The sequence below is a fragment of the Rhinichthys klamathensis genome, unplaced genomic scaffold, assembly GCF_029890125.1.
Source record: "Rhinichthys klamathensis goyatoka isolate OS25496 unplaced genomic scaffold, OSU_Roscu_1.1 h1tg000015l_1, whole genome shotgun sequence".
NCBI lineage: Eukaryota > Metazoa > Chordata > Actinopteri > Cypriniformes > Leuciscidae > Rhinichthys > Rhinichthys klamathensis.
In genome coordinates, this window is record NW_026606567.1 from 3,781,692 (window position 1) to 3,802,678 (window position 20,987).

The 20,987-nt window shown below is 38.1% G+C and overlaps 2 protein-coding genes across 2 annotated transcripts in view; both read right to left on the reverse strand.

Annotated features, from left to right (window-relative positions):
- Positions 1 to 19,007, reverse strand: part of LOC130069457 (serine/threonine-protein kinase/endoribonuclease IRE1-like) — a 119,851-nt gene extending 100,844 nt beyond the window's left edge. The window contains exon 1 of the mRNA XM_056233335.1: positions 19,002 to 19,007. The gene's annotated coding sequence lies outside the window, so the exon portion shown is untranslated. The remainder of the gene's footprint in view (positions 1 to 19,001) is intronic.
- Positions 2,404 to 5,985, reverse strand: nfil3-6 (nuclear factor, interleukin 3 regulated, member 6). Its single transcript, XM_056233370.1, has 2 exons — positions 5,592 to 5,985; positions 2,404 to 4,226 (listed from the first exon to the last, which is right to left on the reverse strand). Exon 2 carries the CDS (start codon positions 4,114 to 4,116, stop codon positions 2,950 to 2,952), a length of 1,167 nt encoding a protein of 388 aa, XP_056089345.1. The 5' UTR covers positions 4,117 to 4,226; positions 5,592 to 5,985; the 3' UTR covers positions 2,404 to 2,949.
- Positions 19,008 to 20,987: the final 1,980 nt, after the last annotated feature.

A 20,987-nucleotide genomic window follows, 5' to 3' on the forward strand; every position in this document is an offset into this window, starting at 1 on the left:
GCAGAGTGATGAAGATCAGCCAGTCAGGGGTCAGTGGATTAGTGGAAAAGGGCTGTCCAGGAGGGAAAATTAACTGGGAAGCAGGGATATTTGGACGTGAAGAAGGCTCATAAACACTGAAGCTCAAGAAAAGCTTTGTCTCAGTCCAGCTCCTTAAATAGACTCTCACAGCTATTTATATCTTCTTACGTCACCAGAAAGGTCTCAGAGGAGCTCTGTTCTCAGGGGATTTGGGTATATTTGGTGTCAGGTGTTTATTTTTAGAGTAAATGAAGTACAGGGAAATGTCAAGGTGTAATTTGACCTTGAATCAGATGATGTTGTCGTACAAATCTGCGTGTGTCATTTAGTTCGGTTAATACCTGCATGTAAGTGCGTATGCGCTGACTGGAAATACAAAATTATTTGCTGACCTCTTGTGGATTGTGCTAGAGTTGCAACAACAAATGTGTGACGCGTTATAGACCTGTAAAATATATACTGTATATTGAAAAATAAGAGTTACAGAAGAAAAAAAATATATATATAATTGAATTATAGACAAATATATTTGTTGCTTTTGATTTGCTGTAAATAAGATTTATTTCATTTTTATTCAGGAAGCCATGAATTCTTTATTATATATACCCCTTTAATTGTTGTGCATGCTCAATTTTTACAGATCATTTTACCAAACAATCTTTTAAGAAACATCTTGAACATATCTCAATCCACAGCACATGTACAATATATATTTATTGAATAAGGAACTGTGAATGCGTTTTAACAAAAATATGACCAGCTTTCTCACGAACAACATCTGAGCTGGTATATTGAGACATCTAAGATGTCATTGCCTCCAGGGCTTTGCTTATTACTGTTAAATCTTGATGAATACCAAGCAGAGGTGATAGTCCGTGAGTATTGCTTATGTGTACATGTCAAAACCTGTTCATCTGGCTGATTCTGGGAAATTGACTAATTCAGAGACAGTTCTCATAATCGAATGCAAGAGAATTTGATGTTTCAAAAGAACATGTCTTGAGGGACAACCAAAAGTGGTTTCACAAGTAAATTACACACACACACACACACACACACACACACACACACACACACACACACACACACACACACACACACACACACACACACACACACACACACACACACACACACACACACACACACACACACACACACACACACACACACACACACACTGTATTCCAGGATGAAATTATTCTTCATGTTCCCTCACAACCATTATTACACAATTTGAGCCTGATGAATCATTGTCATCCTGGAATATGGCATGATGTGTCTCATACATGAAGGAAGAAATTAAAAGCTACACACACCGTCAATTAGGGTTGGAAGAACTGTTGCCAAATATATAACATGCTAGAAACATATTAATCACTGCAATAATGATCTAATCATTTGCCTATTTAAATCCAAACAGCAACTTTTTTTTTTGGGCCGGGCAGTGTACGTAGGCTATGTATATATATATCAACCACGTAGAAGTTCATATATTAAGCTAATCTTGTTTCACGAGTTCACACTTACAAATAAGTCAGATAGAATAAATGCATGTTTGGCGTGCTGTCCGAGGAGAGGGCTCCGCGCTCGGTATGCGGCCCGAACCCAGAGTACTCCCCCCGTATTCCTGACTGTGAAAATAAGCCAGGAGTGAGGAGTCGGGGTGGTGGAGGGATGCTGGAACTGTCAAGGAATGTTATGAGTTGACAGAGAATATATATATATATATATGCTTCCACTTGTGCTGATAGGGTAGACATGTAATTGTTTGGTGACGAGTTGATTGGAATGATTTATTTGAACGTGCTCCTCCCAAACCTTGTTTATAAAACATCATTTAATAACAGATGCACAAGAGAACAGTTCAAATATTTATTGACACAAACATATAATGTATATTTTACCGTACAAATACACAAGAACTCACAAGACAACAGAAATCTCACCATCAAAATACAAGTAACAGTGTAGTTCAAATGATAATATCTTTATCTGGACAACGGCAGATAAGTGATCCGTATGAAAAAAATAAAAATGATGCAGTCATTCAGTGCTAAGTTGCTACTGGTTCATGACGATGACAACAATTGATTCCACTAATTGTCTCTTCCCGGTGTTTCCCGTTCTGCTTTAATCAGGATGCATGTTGCAAAACCAAAAAGTTTCTTACACTTCATTCATGAGACCACAGCAATCACTGTATAAATCTGTCAAACCACAGGAGGAACATTACAGTGTGAAGACTATCAGGCTCACGGCGTATCTCATCTCGCTGACTGACAGTTGATTAAGTAGTGTTGGCACGTAATAAAGGAATGACGTTACGACGGAGGAAGCTGTGCTTCATTTTACACGTACAGTGACAAGAACAGTTCAGTGTGTGGAGACATGGTTTTACCGCCTGAGGTGTTTTTGAGCAAGATCACAGTGTTTGAGGCAAAAGGAGGAACCGAACGAATTGAGGTGAGGTGTTGTAGCTGACGTGTCCCGATGCCACTGGAATGCTCTTGCACGGTCCTGAATGAGAGTTGAAGGAAAGGGGGTTAAAAAAAAGTCATCATCCACCTTATTTTTAACGTAAAAGCGGGTGCGGCCATTTGTAACTTGAATGTGCGAGGTTTCCGTTGTCGTTCACTTCCAGTTCTTTCAGCTGTACAAAAACGGTCTGATGCGCTGCTCGTTTTTTGTACTTATCATCCTTCTATTTATTTACCTACAGCATAGTGGCCAATGAATCAGAAATTTCACACATTCACGAAAAATAGCTCTCAAAATAAGGTGGATATGCAAGGTCCGTTTGGTTTTGACCGAGTGTGAAGAGGTAGTGATGCACATGCTGCTTTCTTTAGATTTTTGATCAACGGATGTTCATTGTTCATGACTTCGACTGAGGATGTTCCAGTTTGCTCAAACTTTTACAATGTCTTAATTCGTTTTGGTGAGCAACTGCTCGGAAAAGAGCTTTTTGAGCTGGGCCACCTCCTCGCCGAGGGAGCTGAGCTGAGATTTGAGCATGCTGTTTTCGGCCTGGTATTGCGATTCGTTCGGGTTCATGTTGTGGCTGTAATTTCTGTGTTGCAGCTGCTGTGGCAGTGGTGTGACTTTTCGGGTGTCTTCTCCCTCCTGCTGTGTCCAGTAACCCGCTCCTTCGCTTGTACCCGAAAGGCTGTGAACTCTGGGCAGCACGGGACTTTGCCGTTCTCCAAGATTGACGCATTCGCCGCCGCCCGGACACTTGAACCTCAGCTTGTGCGGAAGGCTCTTCAAACTATCCATCGACTCCATCCGGTTGGATGACATGGGCGCGTGTCCCATTGCTAAAACATCAGTTGGAGAGTGATGGGACTCATAGCCGAGCTCATCTGCTTGATGCGGGGACAACTTTCCATGGTCGCTCAGTCTGTCCTCAAAGAAGACGGGACTACCGACACTGGACCCACTAGGCGTGGAGAAACCCGAATCTTCTGACATACTGTTTGTATCTCTGATGCTTCGCCCAGATTGTGGCCCGCTTTGAGCATTGGGCAACATTGGACCCGCATGGTGAGCGCCATCCCCACGTGGAAGGTAGTAATGCGGCGCTGAAGGATGTGGGACGCAGGTTCCTGTCGTGAGCGGAAGTATGGAAGCATTCGAGGGATCTTTAATGAGGCCGAAGCGAAATTTTAGTGCAAGCAGTTCTGCTCGTAACCTGGCGTTCTCCTCGAGCAAACCCAGCACGCGGTTTTCCAGCACCATGTCATTGACGCGGCGTTTCTCGCGAGAACGCTTCGCGGCTTCGTTGTTTTTCTTGCGCTTGTCCCAGTAGCCCTCGTCCTTCTTCTCATGAGGAATGAACTCGCGCTTGCGTCTCGCAGAGTTGGCGCTGGCTGAAGCGGCATCTTCGCGTTTGAGCGCCGACGTCCGGCCCAGAAGCGAGCGTGCGAGCAAACTGCTGGACGTCAGGATGGACACGGCTTCATCAGTGAAAGACATTGTGCTGCTGGGAGCGGACACATTTAACCCCATCAACCCTGTGCTGGTGGAGGGTTCAACAGCTTTCAAAACTCCAGCGTTCTGCTCTCTCATCTCCTGAGATGACTCTTCATACATCTCGAAGTTATTTATTTTTCTCAATTGCAGTGTTAAAAGTCTCTGTTGTGTTTCTGAGCGTGTGGTTTTCAGGTCAATTTCAGATGTTATTGACACAGCAGTGGCTCCACCTGGTGGCAGAAAGAACACAAGAACAGTTACGTAAGATCAGTTACAACACAGTGTTATGTAACTTCATTACCTCCCAGTGGCAAAGCACAGTATGTGCTACACCACATAATATATCAGGTTAACAACTGTACAGTTATATAGCCATCTTACGCAAAGTGATGCAACAGAACATTCTCACATATCATGTTAGGCATCGCACTCGGATTTCTTTACATAAAACAGTAAGCGGCTACTTTATGTAAACCAGAAGTGCCGCCTCTAAGAATTCCTATGTTGACCTATTTGCAGAACAGCTTGTGCGTGAGTGAGTCTTATCTTCTTCCTGTCCCAGTGAGTCACTTTCATTATGAAATCCTGCCTTACTTAACAAGCTGTTCTGTTACATTGGTACAGATAAAAAAAGAAAAGAAAATAGGGTTACAATTTATTTTAAGATGTCACTGTTACAGTGTAATTCTGTATTTAAATACGGAGTAATATTAATTAACAACATGTGCTTACTATAGGGTTAGGGTAGGATTAGGTTGAGGGTTAGTTGCATGTAATTATGCATAATTTACTGTTATTACTATGGTAAGTACATGAAACATGTTACAAGGACACTGTAAAATAAAGTGTAACCAAAAATAGTTTAATATACAGAAAGCTATATGTTAAAAACTCCTATAAAAATAAAGAACAAATTAAGAAAACCTGAATCAATGGACTAAACATAATTCAATTGCTTTCACCAATATAAAGTGAAAAGTTCATAATAACTTTGATTTTATGTATTTAGCTAAAATAAACTATATTTCAGAATACATTAAATATATATTAAATGCATTGTAAAGATCCAAATAAAAAGATGTGGGCTAAGTTTACTAATCATATCCAAAGCCTCCCGCACTAGAATTGCATAATGTTAACATCCCCTTTATCGAAATTCTTACTCAACCATGCTGAAAAAAAAAAAACCTTCTTAAGTTGGTAGCTGCTTTGGAACATTTTAGCTGGTTTCTAACTTGTCTAAATGGTCCAAGTCATCTTTGGACCAGTAATGATATAATGATAGCCTACATTTGGACCATAAATGATAACCTACTAGCCTACATCATTTGATATGTGTCCCAAAACCGGAACAGGATTTTCCAACTAACATTCCCAAGATCTATAATTTGTCCATATTAAACATTTAGACTTAATCTAGGCTAGCCTACATTTAAAAAAAAAGGGAATAAAACTAATTGAGCACACAAGTCATACAACTTTTAATGAATAGCAGCAACTGTGGTGCTATAGATGTAGGCCTATACACAAATATAAAAGTATCTTCAAACAAATGAAATGTAAACTTTATAAAATTACAAAAAAACGGATTTTACCATTATAAATCGCCGTGTGGCTTATTCTGTTCAAAATGTCTTCAGTTGAAATCGTTTCCAGTGACTCAAGATCCGCAGAGAATCTGGTTCTTGGTTCTCCTCAGAAGAAAACACACGGTGTTCGCTTTCGTTCGTCGCCGGTTAAAGTCAAACACACTGTTCGCGCCGTTCAACCGTTCCGCCTGCAACGCGCGCGGCCCCTATTTGTGCCTTTGCTTGATGAGGTTCAGTCGAGGACGCTCCATCACCCCGACTGAACCACATGTGTGTGAGTGGATGAACGGACCGCCCCCCTCCGTACGCACACAGGACCCTCCTCTTCTCTCTAATCTCTCCCTCGTTACAGTTTTCGTCAGAATAATCTTTTCGAAAGCATTAAGTAATATTGCTCAATCTCCCCCCCGCCCTTTTCACTTTCCTCTCGTGTCCTGAAAACCGACTGTTGTCCTCAATAAAGGTACGGAAACTATATTTAGACCAGTGACGCGCGACCCAGCTGTCCTTTTTCAAGATAGCAAAAAGGAGGTTAATGCCACAACAAGCTATAAAACACTTATAATGTTGGTTTGATAAAAAACTAAGTTGCTCTGTAAAGACAAGAACTGCGTTCGCTGCTTTAACACAGTGTTATGCAATGGGGTAACACTACTATATCAAGAAGTGAAAAACACCCAGTGCCATAGCCTATATTTCAAAGTCTACTTATGTCACTATGGTACTGGCCCAGTACTAGGAATTGTTTTTTTTTTCTTTCTCTTTTTAAACTGGTTTCTAAAGCATACAGAAATTCAGCCATAATGACCTTTATGAAAGCATATGATAATGAGAAAGAAAACACTTTTTTATGAAATATAGCAAGTAATGCAATATTATTATTAATATGATAGCAATGTAATATGTGAAGCTTGCTTTTTTTACATGAAGACTGCATGTAAAATCAGACAAGTTGAGTTCTTACAGGCCTGTTTGGAGTAAAAGCTGGGGTTTGTTAGACAACTAATACCTAAAATGTGACAAAAAATAAGATACAGGCTACAATTCAACATGATGGAATAAATCCAATTATCTCATAATGTACTAAATTAATCTGCAATATCTCATTTTGTCTATTTTATCTTATCTTATTTTTGTCCTTCAACATTTTTTTCTTCAATCTTGTTGACCCTGATATACCTCACACTCACGCACTACTGTTCAGACAGTTTGTGCTTACACAACAGCTCTGAAAAACTGGAGGGAAAGCAAAACTGACAGCATGCATGTTTGTGTTGCATGCCGTGAGGAACAGCAGTATGTTCGTCTTGCTGAAACAAACAAACAACCCCGCTAATTATAGCATGGCCCTGTCTTAAAGCAGTGTGTAACCTCTTGCTCTTGATCTGCGAGAAGCCACAGTGTTTTCACACTGCATTAGAGTGATCAGATCAACTTAGGACCATCTGCTGTCGCAACTGACATATGGGGCAGATTTTTACATGAGAATTTATTGTAGCTTGTGCTTGGCATGGCCTAATCTGGGCAATGTACTCATGAAGAAATGCATTTTTGTTCTATTTATCCATCCAGTTTGACCAAACTGTTTATTATAGCAACAAGCTGACTAACACTTGACTCAGGCCATCACTAAAACACTTTGGCGCCATATGACCTCTTTGGTATCAGAAAAGAACACATGGGATTTCCATAAAAACTCCAATTTTGGTGACAAACATGAATCTATAAATCCATTCACCCACCCAAAAAAATTGCTGAGTTGTGATTGAATAATTTCAACTCCAAAATGAAAATTGTCATTGTCTCACGCTCATGTCATTCCAAACCTCTATACTTTACTTCTTCTTTTTTCTTCTTCCGTGGAACAGAAATATATGTTTGGTATAATGTCCAGAACACTGAAATTAAATAGTTTCTGTGTTTTTTTAAGCTAAAAAAAAAGAAGCCAAAAACACTATTAAAAGGAACATAGAAGTGCTCCATATGCATCTATTCCAAGTCATCTGAAATCATAAAATAGTTTCATGTGAGAAAATTTAAGTAACTTTAATGGTAAATTGCTAATGACACCAATTTATTATCGCCCAGCCAAATAATAAAAGTTGGATATATACTTGCATACATACTTATATGAAGCAATATATAGGTCATTGTGATATTGCCAAGAGCAACATGTTTGTGGATCAACATATTTTGTTGATCCTGGAACAACGCTCTGAAAAATGTAGTCCTATCCCTACCTCTTACCTAACTTATCCCTAAAATCAGAGGGAAATTATACATAAGAATGTTGTAGAAGCAGCTAACCCTGGTTTTAAGCATAAAATTGACAAACTTTAAACTTCTCCCTCCAAATCAGTTTGGTTGTTTGGAATGTTGTTCCAAGGTCAACAAAATCTGCTAAATGTGACTATAAGGCTTGAAGATATTAAGATTATAACAATTTACATCATGAATTTCAGTAAAGCTATTTACACAGATTTACCTTTTGTATCCGTAATGCATACAGTATTTTAGTTGGCATTTTGTAAGTTAACAATATTGCTATTATGATTAAACTCATATAAATGTTCTGTGTTCATGTGTTATGATAAACTTGAATGTTTCCCTGTGGCCACGGTTGACTGTCATTGGCCCAATAACAACAGCGCTGTTCAGGCAAAACTAGGGGAAAGGGCACCTATCTAACTCTGTGGTACAGTCAGACCAGTGAATAAGTTACAGTCTCCTTAAATAACCTTTAACCACATTACATTCACATTTTACAATTTTAATTCATATTTAATCTCTTTGACATGACAATTAAGTTTTTACCTTTTAATCGGTTAAAGTGCCCTACAAAAGTGCTTGTTCATTCATAAACAGTCTTTTCTTCATGAAAATGTTGATACCAAGAATTCTAGAAAGAACAATCTGTTAATTAAGTAAAAGCTGGCTATTCTGCGAATTCTGTCTCTGTGTTTGTGTGTATGAGTGTGATTGAGCTGTAGCAGATGCCCTGAGTTAATCCAGACCGGCTCAGGCTTTAACACATTGACACACTTAGCTGCTTAACCTCAGTCTACCCTTCAAACGAACCGGGTAAACAAACACACGTTATCACTGTGTGGCGCAAGAGGTGCGCTGAACGGTCGAGGCATGGCAAACACGCTCTGCTTGAGCATATGTGAAGATTCTTATTGATCCAGGTCATCGCAGAAACAGGTCCAGATGTAGCGACTCCATTTGACATGACATTCCAGTCAGGTTATGCATTAACTCATCCCATATAAAGAAGAGGCTCTGCATATAGCAAAGGCAGTTCCTGAGCAGATAGTTAGATAATTTATGTTAAACAAGTAGAAGACCTCTACTCAAAGTCTTGTTTGTTAATTGTGGGAAATGGTCCGTTCATTTAGCTAAAGGTTTTTTTTCTGAAGTGCCTTGGAACGTGCAGCTTTGTATGATGCGTTGATTGAATTTCCACTGAAACATGAAGCTAAGGTGGGACTCATTGCAGGCTCCTCCCCCTTTTTCAAATAGCCAATAGCGTTTAGTTTACCTCACAGAAGTCGTACTTGACAGCACCATGGAAGCGAATCCAAGCGCTGATGATACGTTGGATTTAATAGTAGAGGTGTGAATAAATTCTGGCAATTTCATTCTTAACCAACGTACAGTTGGCACATTTAATGAAACTCGAGCGTTTGAGCAACCGAACACACATCTCCTACCCATGTAGCTCTGTGAAGTGTCAACGGTCACTTTGGCCAGGTGGTGTTTATAGCATAGGGGGCGGAGCTTTAGATTCTAGAGAGCATTTGATTGGACAGAAGATGTGATGAGAAGCTGAAGTCCGTGGTGATGTCATAAAAATCTGTGATCCATTTTAGCGGAAGTGAGAGATTGTAAGTTAAACCCCTCCTCTCTCCCTTTCTCTGTCCTGTTCTGAAACCCCCCAAAATAAATACAGTGCCAACAGAGTAAGATGTTAATTTTTAGAAAACAATCAATACATTTAAAAAGAAAGTATAAAATGAAGAATAAGAATAAACGTGCCAGTGGTGCAGATGATTAACTTTTTGCAGCAGCCTTGGTTCTACAAGTATTTTGTCCATACATTTTCTTCCTATATTTTTTTTTAAAGAATTCATCAATGAAGAGTTCTAGGCCAGCTCTGAGATGAATCACAACTTAAAAGCAAAAATAAGTTATTTTTGAAGAAAAAAGTGAAGCAATACCCATTCCATGAAACACTGCAAATGATGTAATCAAATCAAAAACAATCGTGCAAAATACAAATGCTTTGACTTGTTGCTAACAAGTGGTTAAATGGGACAGAGGTTGTCGGGACATTACACTTCATCACGATGAACGGGTAAACTCATCTACTCACTAGTCCGCTTTTTACAGCCTCTGCGTGTTTAAAATCAGGCTCTTGCAAACTATTGAACTTGCAGGGAAAATGTTCTCTAAATAAGCTTAATGGTGGTGACCTTGAAGTCATGTGAAAAAGTTGAAGAGTAATTAACTGGTGAAGTGGATTTATTTATTGTAGAGTTAACTGTTATCATGAGCATTGTGATGTATGAAGCGAATATCATAAGAAATATCAGTCGACCGGGAAGATTTTAAAACCAGCGGTTCATTAATAAATCTGTAAGATCATAGTGGTGTGATCTTATATATAAGATTATAGTGATGATAAAAAATCTTGCAACAAATGCAATAACAATCAAAACAAATAAACATGCGCAATTTCATCTAATCCTAATTGTGACAAATGACATAATTATAAATGGTTCTGTCTGTGTCTCACACACACACACACGCACGCGCGCGCACACACACACACACACACACACACACACACACACACACACACACACACACACACACACACACACGCCTCTTGTAGTAAGAAGTTCATAAATCTGTAAGATCATAGTGGTGTGATCTTATATATAAGATGGGGGTGGTGATGGCGCAGTGGATAAGACACATGCCTTTGGTGTGAGAGACCCGGGTTCAAATCCACTGCGAGACACCAATGTGTCCCTGAGCAAGACACTTATCCCCTAGTTGCTCCAGAGGCGTGCGACCTCCGACATATATAGCAATTGTAAGTCGCTTTGGATAAAAGCGTCAGCTAAAATGAATAAATGTAATATTAAATGTAAAATGTAAGTTCTACATTATCTCAGTTATGTAACACCTTAAAAACAATTGCTTTAATTCAGCTTGCCACTGAAAGGCAGTGTGAACTTCTATTGTTCTCGGAAGAAAGTGTGAATTACTGACTGTTTTCTTCTCTTTGTACTTCTCCTCGCATAAGGATCTAAACTTTGAAATATGTTTCTCCTTGGATGCAATGCCATGAAGTTAAATGACAACAGCTTAACAGTCACACTTTTTTCATGAAAATGATTGGTCACACAATACAGATTGTGACAACGAGAGTGGCCCTACAAACTGCAATATTAGCATTGCATTAAATGGTAAATCGACTGCATTTATGTAGCGCTTTCACAGAGCCAATGGCCACCAAAGCGCTTTACATATTGCCTTACATTCACTCACTCATTCATATACCGACGCATTAGCATTTACCATTGCATTAGACGATGTTTTTTAGATGATAAAACACAAAAATGCTTACAGGTTTGGAACAACATGAGAGTAAATGATGACAGAATATATATACTGGTATATATATATATATATATATATATTATATATATTTAAACTTTCATATTAAGTGTCCATACACTTAGCTGCAGTATGCACAGTATGTGCAGACGTCTGGTTTAAAGAGTGGGCAGAGAGGTATATTTATAGGAGCATGTACCCTATATTTTTTAATTTATGAGCATTCTCTGCAGGGCTTGAGTTGCATTTCTCAGGCTATGAATAGAATCTGACTCACTCTGTTGTGTTTAGCTTGTACAAGAGAGTCTCAGTTCATCTCTTTTCTTACGTGTCCACAAAGACATTAAAATGCTTTCACTCAGTCCTCAGCCACATAACACTGTACTCTTTAACATCATCTCATACACTCATACAAACATGTGCTTAAACAATATGCTAAAAAGCATTTGAAATCAATATATCTCCTCCTAGGCATTTCATCAGGTTAAGAGTGCCCCCCCCCCCACCCCACCCCACCCCTAGGAAAAGACACGGCCTGAGACACCTTCCTTCTTTATCTTTCTATTTCTGGATCCCAAAATACGTCAACACGTTGCTATGGCAACCATCGCCAGTTGCTTGGAACTAGGAGCGTTATGAAATAATCATAAACAACTCAAAAGGGGACATCAGTATCGTCATATACATTTAAGTGGAGCTGATAAAAATACTCTTGATGACTTTTCGGTTTGCGTAACCGGCATGTTATGGAGGGCATTTTTGATGTTCCTCAAGGCATCCTTTGATCAAAGCCGACTTTCTCATAAAATATAATTCAAGCAAAGCAAATACTACAAACTGAACAATCTAAAAGTAAATGAGTAAAGGGAAGTTAAAACAGTTTGATAGTTAGTTTGAATGTAATAGATGGTTTGGTGATTGCTAGGACATTGCAAAGTGGTTAAAAGCAGGTTTTCTAAACCTGTCCGGCGATTTATTGTTTTATTTTAAACAAATATGTCTGAAAAAGTAAAACTATATGCATAAATATCCTCCATTTTAATGTGCTTTTTAGATTTTCTGCATTTTGTTTCTGCTAGCTTGTGGTTTAGCTCATACGTTCAACTTGGCATTGTATCCTGTATTACCGTTGGCTCTCATGACAAAAGGCTTGTGATGTTCCTCATTTGGAAATTGGTTTGAATTAAGGCATCCTTTAAATAAATAAATGTAAATGCAAACATAACCAAAGAATTCAAGAAGCTTAACTAATTGCGTTACTTAGTTACTTTTTATGTAAAGTAATGTATTACATTACTTTTGCATTACTTTTTCTTACCTGAGCTGGGCTTGCTTTTTTTTTTTTTTTAAATGTATATTTAAAAAAAAGTTTATATTTGGCAAATGCAAAGGCCCTTTCACCCCAGAAGTGAAATGAATAAGCCTCAGGCTGAAGGAAATGCAAATTCACTCCTGTACAGTAGAGAGCGCAACTCAAACAAACCTTTTCAGCTGCCATTCTGGATCGCAGAAGACAGTTAAACACTGATACTTTAGCAATAATAAAAAGTAACACAAATTTGATGTTTAACTAAAGTAATTTTTGCTAATTAGTAAGGTTAAATTGGATCGTTGAAGGTCAGGAGTAAAGACATTAGTTAATAAAGTGAGATTAAACACAAAGTATATGTGTGTTATGAAACACAATTATTGCAGGAGTTTGCAGTTCACAGTTTTTATATATGAATACTGAATATATGTATGTACAGTACTAAGATTTGCATTCTCAAAGGATAAGCAGGAAATGTGCTCCCATAATCCTCTCATCTTTCGCATCACCTTTCACACATGAAATAAATCATACATGGAATGTCTGCTTATGGTTTAAGACTCTTGTTTGTCCTCTTATGACATTTTTCATCCATGAAATACTAATCTTTTTTGTTGGCGTCGAATGGCATATTGTGTTATGGAAGGTATTAATGTCACTCGTGTTTTGTGCGTAAAAAGCCGGCGAAATCTCATAACCCCTTGTATTCGGGAATGAGAGGGGGAACAAAAGAGACAGAGGGACTATATGAGCGCACGACTGCAGTTACGTAACAGGCGCTGTGTAACTTGCATAATACATTCATAATCAGTGGGGTAGGACAGATATAGATGACCTAATTTTCCCGCATATGCATGTTTGAGGATTCACTGTCCGGAAGGCTCGGAACATTCTGTTCGTTGCTGATGCAATTAAATGTTTCATTTTAGTACAATGGACCTTTTCATTTCAGATTTGCTGTACCCACCAAGACCGTCAGACAACGATGAGGTTATTTTAAGACTTACTGAATATATAATTTGTTTGTTAAGACCTGGTATAAAGCGCAACAGTCGGATTCCAGTAGGTGAAAAAATCACATTATTTTCTCCATTAAAAAAAATATTTTTAGCAGTTATGTATAAAGCTTTCAAGACCGACCTACCATGATCTCTGAGATTGTTTGGTAATGAATTTGGTAATGGTAATGGAATTATTTGTGTATTACTACTGGTGGTAAACCCACTATACAGATAATCCTGAGATCCATGCCCTCATAATTTTTCATCAAAATAACTTCCCCTCCCTCTTGCAGCTCATCTCTTCTCTGATGATGTGTTTACTGGTGTGGGTGGGATCAACCTGTCACTCACATTATGTCTTATAGCAATAGCAAATACCAAACCACAACCATCCAGCAGCCAATCAATTCCAGATGGACAAAATCAAACCCCGCCCTATTTATTCTTGTTCAAGAAGCCGGTTCACTTGAATACATCATAAGGAAGAAAATACTATTGCAATTAATTTTTTTTAGTTGCCAACTTGTTTAACTTTGAAGAAATTCAAAATACACTGAAAAAGAAATTCCTTCAAAATGCCTTTAACATACTTTTTTTTTTTAGGATGAACATGTTTTCAATATCTGAATAAAAACATTTATTTAGATATTTTTGTCAAAACAAAAAAAATTCTAAGTGGTGAAACTGGAGATTATTAAAAAGACTGATTCTTGAAAAAAAGGAATGCTGGCATAAGTAGCTTGCCATAATTAACTTTTATAATCATTACAAAAAAAAGAGTGAAGCAATTTTGTTTTAGAGTAATAATTAATATTTGAAAAAGGTGTCAGCCAAATCAAAGTCAGTGTTGTTTAACAAACATCGAGGAAGCCAAGGTTATTACATTTATTAAAAAAATTCTAATTTGACCTTTTTATGAAAGTACATGTTTCATTTGGTCAAATTAATTAACTTCTGAATCAATTTGCTGACTGAGTGCACCCTATATAAAGATAAGTAGTAAACATCTTGTTTTCTGCCTGAAGAAAATATTCTTTGGCTTTGTCCTTGAAACAGCAACTATAAACAGCCTACAGCATATTAAAGTGTTGCTCATGTTTCTTAGTATTCCCATTGTGCTGTCTCTACATCCATGGAGCAGCATTAAGAGCACTTACATAAGGAAGACAAGTGGTGGAATAGATTTAAACAGTGTGAAATGATCATATTATTTAAAAAGACATTTCTTGAAATGTCTGCCACCGACTCGTGGTGTTAAGCCTGTTTCTAGACTAGCTTTTACTCCCTCGTGTATACTAAAAAACATGCTGTCTCAGAACAACAGTTTCCTAGAAGAGTTTAGCTGAGAGTGGTGCTTGGCCCTGATCCAACCAGCCAATCAAATACCAGAGCCTTCAGCTAATTCGCATTTCATGCTGTGATTGGTCAACGGTGGTTGATGTCCCAAAATGCTCCCAGCTCAGAGCAGTTGACCTTACCTCACATTACCCAATCTGCACTGCTATGTTCCCTCTTATGAGTCTTTCAGCCTCTGTTGAACTGTGCCAGTGTAAACCACAGATTCTTACAGCAATAGCATATTATAGAGCAGTGCATATCATATTTGACTAAAGGCCCATTCACACCAAGGATGATAACTATAACAAAAAGAAATTGTTTTAAAAACTGTTATAAATGTGAAGAGTACACATCACAAATATAACAGTAATGGCACTGTTGGAAGCACTTTCATAATGATTTTTTTTTTTACAGATGATGAACGATTAAAACGTTGACAGCCAATTGAAATTCAACCTGCTATATCTGGTTTCATTTTAAATCAGCTATTTATGGTTACTTTTTAATCCACGCAGCATATATCTATGCACATGTATTAGATTACATTTGTGTAGTCATTTTGACAGTGGATTAGTGCAAAAAAAAAAGTGCTTATATGAGAGAGAACATGGATTATATAACATCTCAAACAGGGTCTTATCCGCTCTAGCCCAGAGGGCAATAAAAAAAACCTGGTTTCTTGTCAGTACCTTTTTAATTCAGTAGCGGCTCCACAAGCAGTGGAATCTTGTGGATGCTTGGATTGCATATACAATCAAACAATTGAGTTTTGTTGCGCAAGACACCCCAGAGAGGGGGTCTGGGGTGTCTTGCGCGCCTTGAGACGAGAGTTGAAGAGATTTCCAGAACGCATGCGCGAGAACTGAGATGAGGACGTTCTTCTTCTACTACTTCTTGTTCAGTTCTCGCGCATGCGTTGTGGAAATCTCTTGAACTCTCGTCTCAGGCCCACAAGGAAGTAATGGAATAGTCGAATAAAGTCGTTATTTATGTTTTTTTTTGCACAAAAAGTATTCTCGTCGCTTGATAAACTTATAGTTGAGCCACTGTAGGCACATGGAATATTTAAACATTTTCTTTAATGACTTTCTGGGCCGTCAAGTTTCATTCCCTTAGGCAGCCTATGTAGCAGTGATCCACCTCTCAGATTTAATCAAAAATATCTTCAGTTGTTCCGAAGTTCCGAAGATGAACGAAGGTCTTACGGGGTTGGTACAGCATGGGGGTGAGTAATTAATGACTTAATTTTCATTTTTGGGTGAACTAACCCTTTAAGAAAACCTGCATGCAACGTTCTTTTGCCTTTTTAAGAAAGCATTTATTCTTTTGCGGCGTAGTTTTTCACACAGCGCTTCGTCAGAAGTACAAATACAAAAGCCGTTTTTAAATCCTATCCAATGGTTGAAAGGAAAGGAGTAAACACGGTCACTATAGGTTGTGACTGCTGTCAATCAAAATGTGGAGCGGTGATTCGTGCAGAATCATGCAGTGCGACTAGAGAAGTCTGATTCATGATTAAATGACTCTTATCAGTCGGTTCTCTTTAGTGAATCAAAAACATTAAGATGAGTCTGATTTTCAAACTAATGTGAGACCAGTGGAATTTGATTAAAAACGGCAATTTTAATCACATTATTTCTTTAATTTTAAATACCTGTGTAAATGCCTTCATGACATCTCAAGCACCAATATACAGCCCTGTTTAAATGTGGGATTTTTTTTTCCCTTTTCACAGGATATGTAACTCTTCAGGCAGCTTCTATGCTGTCTTTGCATCATAAAGATGTCATAATGCTCTTTTGAGCACTGTCTTTTGGCTTGACTGCATTATATCCAGGAATAGAGGAGAGGCGAGCGAGTTTGTTGTGGTCAGTCTTGATGTCAACTGACCGAAAGCTGAAATGACTCATCTCTGAGATGTTTCTCACATAAGCAATAAGCTCCTTTGCTGCTTGTCCTCATTTGTCCTTTGCATTTGTTTTCTTAAGGAACACATGCGAATTTGTGGAGCACTTGCAGCTGACAATACATATAAAAAGTGTCAGGACAATAAAGGTTGTTTGCTTCAGTTGTTTGTCCTTTTAAAAAAAAAATATTTATAAGTGGTTGCTTGGTCAACTCTTTGTGGAAATGTGGAAAGTAGAATTATAGGCATTTTAATCCTTTGCTCAAATAACTCCTTAGAAAAATTGGCCATAAATATATATCTCGGAAGACCTGGTGTGCATGTTTATCAAACATAGGCCTACCATTCTCCTCCAATAAAAAGGACTGGAGAATATCAGGGAAAAAAAGTGAGGGGGAAAAAGCGAGTTATTAAAAATAATGTATGGAAATAGGCAAAGAAGATACATTTTAAAATTTTAAAAGATTTTTGTTCACTTCCTTCAGGTAACTTTATATTATATGCCTAATACAGGAGGAGACGACAGCCAACAAGATGACTCATTTCCGGAGCCTGGCGAAGGAACGGTGCTAATTTTATACTCTTTAATGTGCGTAAGAGACGACTGATCAAACATGAAATGTTCTCTCTCCAGATGTATCACACATGACTCATCACTCAATAGAGTTACATAAGACAGCCTGTTTTCATCATTTGTTGACAACACCCCACATTCTTGCAGTCCTTGTGCTGACTTTGAGGAACTGTCTAGTGTTCACCAGCATGTCTTGGACAGCTGGTGCCCGTTATTGGTGAAATATGAGACTAGAATTTTTCAGTTAAGTTCAGTGTCAGTTCAGTTTTTCTGTGATACAAGTACAAAGTTGAGTGCTTTGCAAAGTTGAGTGCACTTGAGTGCTTCTTCATGAACATTTCATGCAGTGCTCCATTATTTAACCTTCAGGCCATTTTGTATATGACACTGAGTAAATGAAATGCTCATAAATGTTTAATGAAGCTGTGATATATGCAAGCATTTGGAAATGTTTTGTGCTCTGCTTTTCATAGATTATGCCCATTTGGTTCAAAATATTCAAACAAAATATATATAATATTAGGTCACCTGCTGCTTTCAAGTGAGTTATGTTTGTACAAACTGAACTGTCTTGATGGTAAGTCTCCATGCCTGTTTCCCAGTGATGCTGAAAGGCAAGTTTCTTCCTTGCTACCTTGTTCTGTAAGTACAGATATATGCTAACTACTGACAAAACTGATCATTTTTTCAAAAAAAAATTCATACATGGGAAATTATTACAATAATGTCACATGCCAACTGCTGGTATATAGACTGATGGTGTAGTATTGACTGCTTGAATAAAGAATTTTGAGGATTATATATTATATGCATAAAAATGACTTTCAGTAGTAATTACCCACTGCAATGTGCTTTTTCTGTATTAGTTATATTAAATTTAACGTTGTTTACTAAAACTTAGTTCTCATTCCCTTGCTATTACCTCTGCAATATCCTGTTCAACATCACGCTGCTGGCCGCAACTGGAATTTATTTTCTTTTTTAAGCTGTTCTCAACTTAATTTTTGAAACAAGGCAAGGGACCTGTTAACACGTGTCCACTTTGTGTTTTCACTGATCGGATAGATACCTAATCTTTGGATCGTGAAAAGACCAGGTGTAAATGCCCTCCAAAACGAATTCAAAACTGTTTGCAAAACAGTTCAGAAGTGTAAATGCAGTTGTTTGTTCAATCCACATACTGTATGTAGGTTACTCCTTCCAAAACAGTTAAAAAAAATGAAGGTGCATGTGATTGTTAGCCAGATAGCACAACACAACTGCAAAAATACATATCCACAGATTTGGCCTGCCACAGATGAGTATCTCTTCAGGAAGCAGATGCTTCAGTGTTTGTCATTGTGAACTCCAATGAATTTCCATATAGCACAGGAATTGAAGATCAGATTTATATTCATTTTGTGAAGATACATTTATGTGACCGTTTTTACAACTGATAGCTGATAGTGTGAAAGGCCCTCGAGTCCTTTTACAGCAGTGCTGAGGGATGTAATCAGGGCATGATCCACTTGTATTTGGCTCTTTTGACTGTTATTTCTTGTCTCTGCTGCACCAGATGTAATCGATAAAGCAGCAACTCCCCCTCCTGGATGTCTTGTGCTACCACATTTTTTGAGGAGCTGAGGAACTTTATAAAGAAATATATCATGTCCCTTTTCACCACTTTCATTTTTTTTTCAGTATGATTGTGCTGGTAAAACAACTTCTGGGATATTTTCAACTTCTGATACAAGTGGAACATCAGCTCTGGAAAGCTGCCTCTATGAGGCGAGTGTCTTTGAGCAGCCTAACTCCTGTTTTCTTATATGGAAAGATCAGCATTCTCTTCAGAGCAAACCTGTATAAAAAAAATCAGTTTTTGACCAGGTTATGAGATTATTTTCCTCTCTCCATGTGTAAAGTTATCCTTTACCTGTCTGACCCGTTCAACCCATTGAATCATCGGCATCTCCACATTTCAGCTGAGCTATAATGAATTTCACCTGACACTATTGAGTCTAATGTTGTCTGTTCTTGAGTAGATGTCATAAGATATATTTGCACCAACCTACCATGCTCTTTGCCAACTGCAAAAAAAGGTACAAATTAAATCTAAGGTTAAGGTAGATACAGAGTGTAGTGTATTAAAGGTGCAATGTGTAAAAATTGAGTATCTATTAACAGAAATGCAATATGACATCCATAACTATGTTTTCAATGGTGTATAAAGAACTTACTTAATAAACCGTAATGTTTTTATTATCTTAGAATGAGACATTTATATCTACATAACCGCGGGCACCCCCTTCTATGAAGGTCGACACATTGTGACGTCATGTTTCTACTGTAGCCGAACGCGAACAAACAGCGCTACAGAGCGCGTTTCGTCACTGCCTTGAAAGAGAAGCAGCAGAAAGCTAAAAGCTAGCCATAAACACCGTGAGTAGTGACTTTCCCCTTGTCAGTGGTGTAAAATATGTAGTTGGATTGTTTCATGTAACTTATTTCTTCTCCCTCGCTGTGTTATGGCTTTGCTATGTGGGGATAAATGTGCTGGTTACATTTGTGAGACAGCCGATTACTCTTGACCGTAAAACAGTATGTTACAGGAATCACCAACCCGTCGATTGCGGTCGACAAGTCGATCTTGGAAGCATTTTAAGTCGATCGCGAAGAGTTTTCAAAATCAGAGAAAAAAAGCCTTTTGTGTGTAGTAAGTGGTGTCTAGGGGATGCGGAGGCGCGCTGTTACAATCATGTCATTTTTGCCGCGTGCACCTTTGGGCTCATGCGGACGCGTCGAGTTTAAACAAGGCTCCACGCTTTAACCAGCTCAGCCACAGTAACAGCTCATATTTAGCCAGCTAAACTTTTACCTGTTAGAAAAAATATATAGTTGCATAGTTTCATGTGGTTCTTCTCCCTCGCTGTATTATGGGTTTGCTATGTGGGGAGAAATGTGCTGGTTACGTTTGTGAGACAATCAGCTGATTACTATTATTATATTATATATTAAGACCCTTGATCCTCACCTGACTATGGCTTTGTAAACTTTATCCATGATGTGGTTTATAATGGACTGTGGTACAGAAACAGTGACAATGTTGCACACTCTTGGCTTACTCTGGCTATTCTCTGCTGTCTCCAGACGACGATATGTTTGTCCCGTTTTAGCCACCGTAGCTTCTTCGAAAGGGAGGGGTAAGCAGTGGGCTGAGCCCTTAGTGCAACTCGCAACCGAACCGCTAGATGTCACTAAAAAATACACACTGCACCTTTAATGTATGCTATTTATAAACAAAAACATACACTATTGATATTCACTGTAAAAAATAAAAACAGAAAATGCACTGGTAATTTTCTGCCAGGACATTTCAGTCATTTTAAAGAATGTTCCGTTTATCCTTAGAACACAACCCAATGCAAAGCGTACTTCTATCAAAATACAAGGAAAACACCTGTAAAATACCAATATGGAAGATTCTGTCATATTTATACTGTACATTGTGCCCTATTTTTTCAGACTTTTTTACATTGAAGTGCACTGTTTACATTGAAGTACACATAAACTTTGTGGCAGACAAATAAGGCATATCCAAATGTTTTTTTTTTTTAGTTCTTACTGTACTTCTTTACCGCCTAGTGTTTTCATTGATGTGGAATTAAAG

Coding starts and splice junctions, on each gene's coding strand:
- nfil3-6 (XM_056233370.1), bottom strand. CDS start 4,116: ATGTATGAAGAGTCATCTCAGGAGATGAGAGAGCAGAACGCTGGAGTT.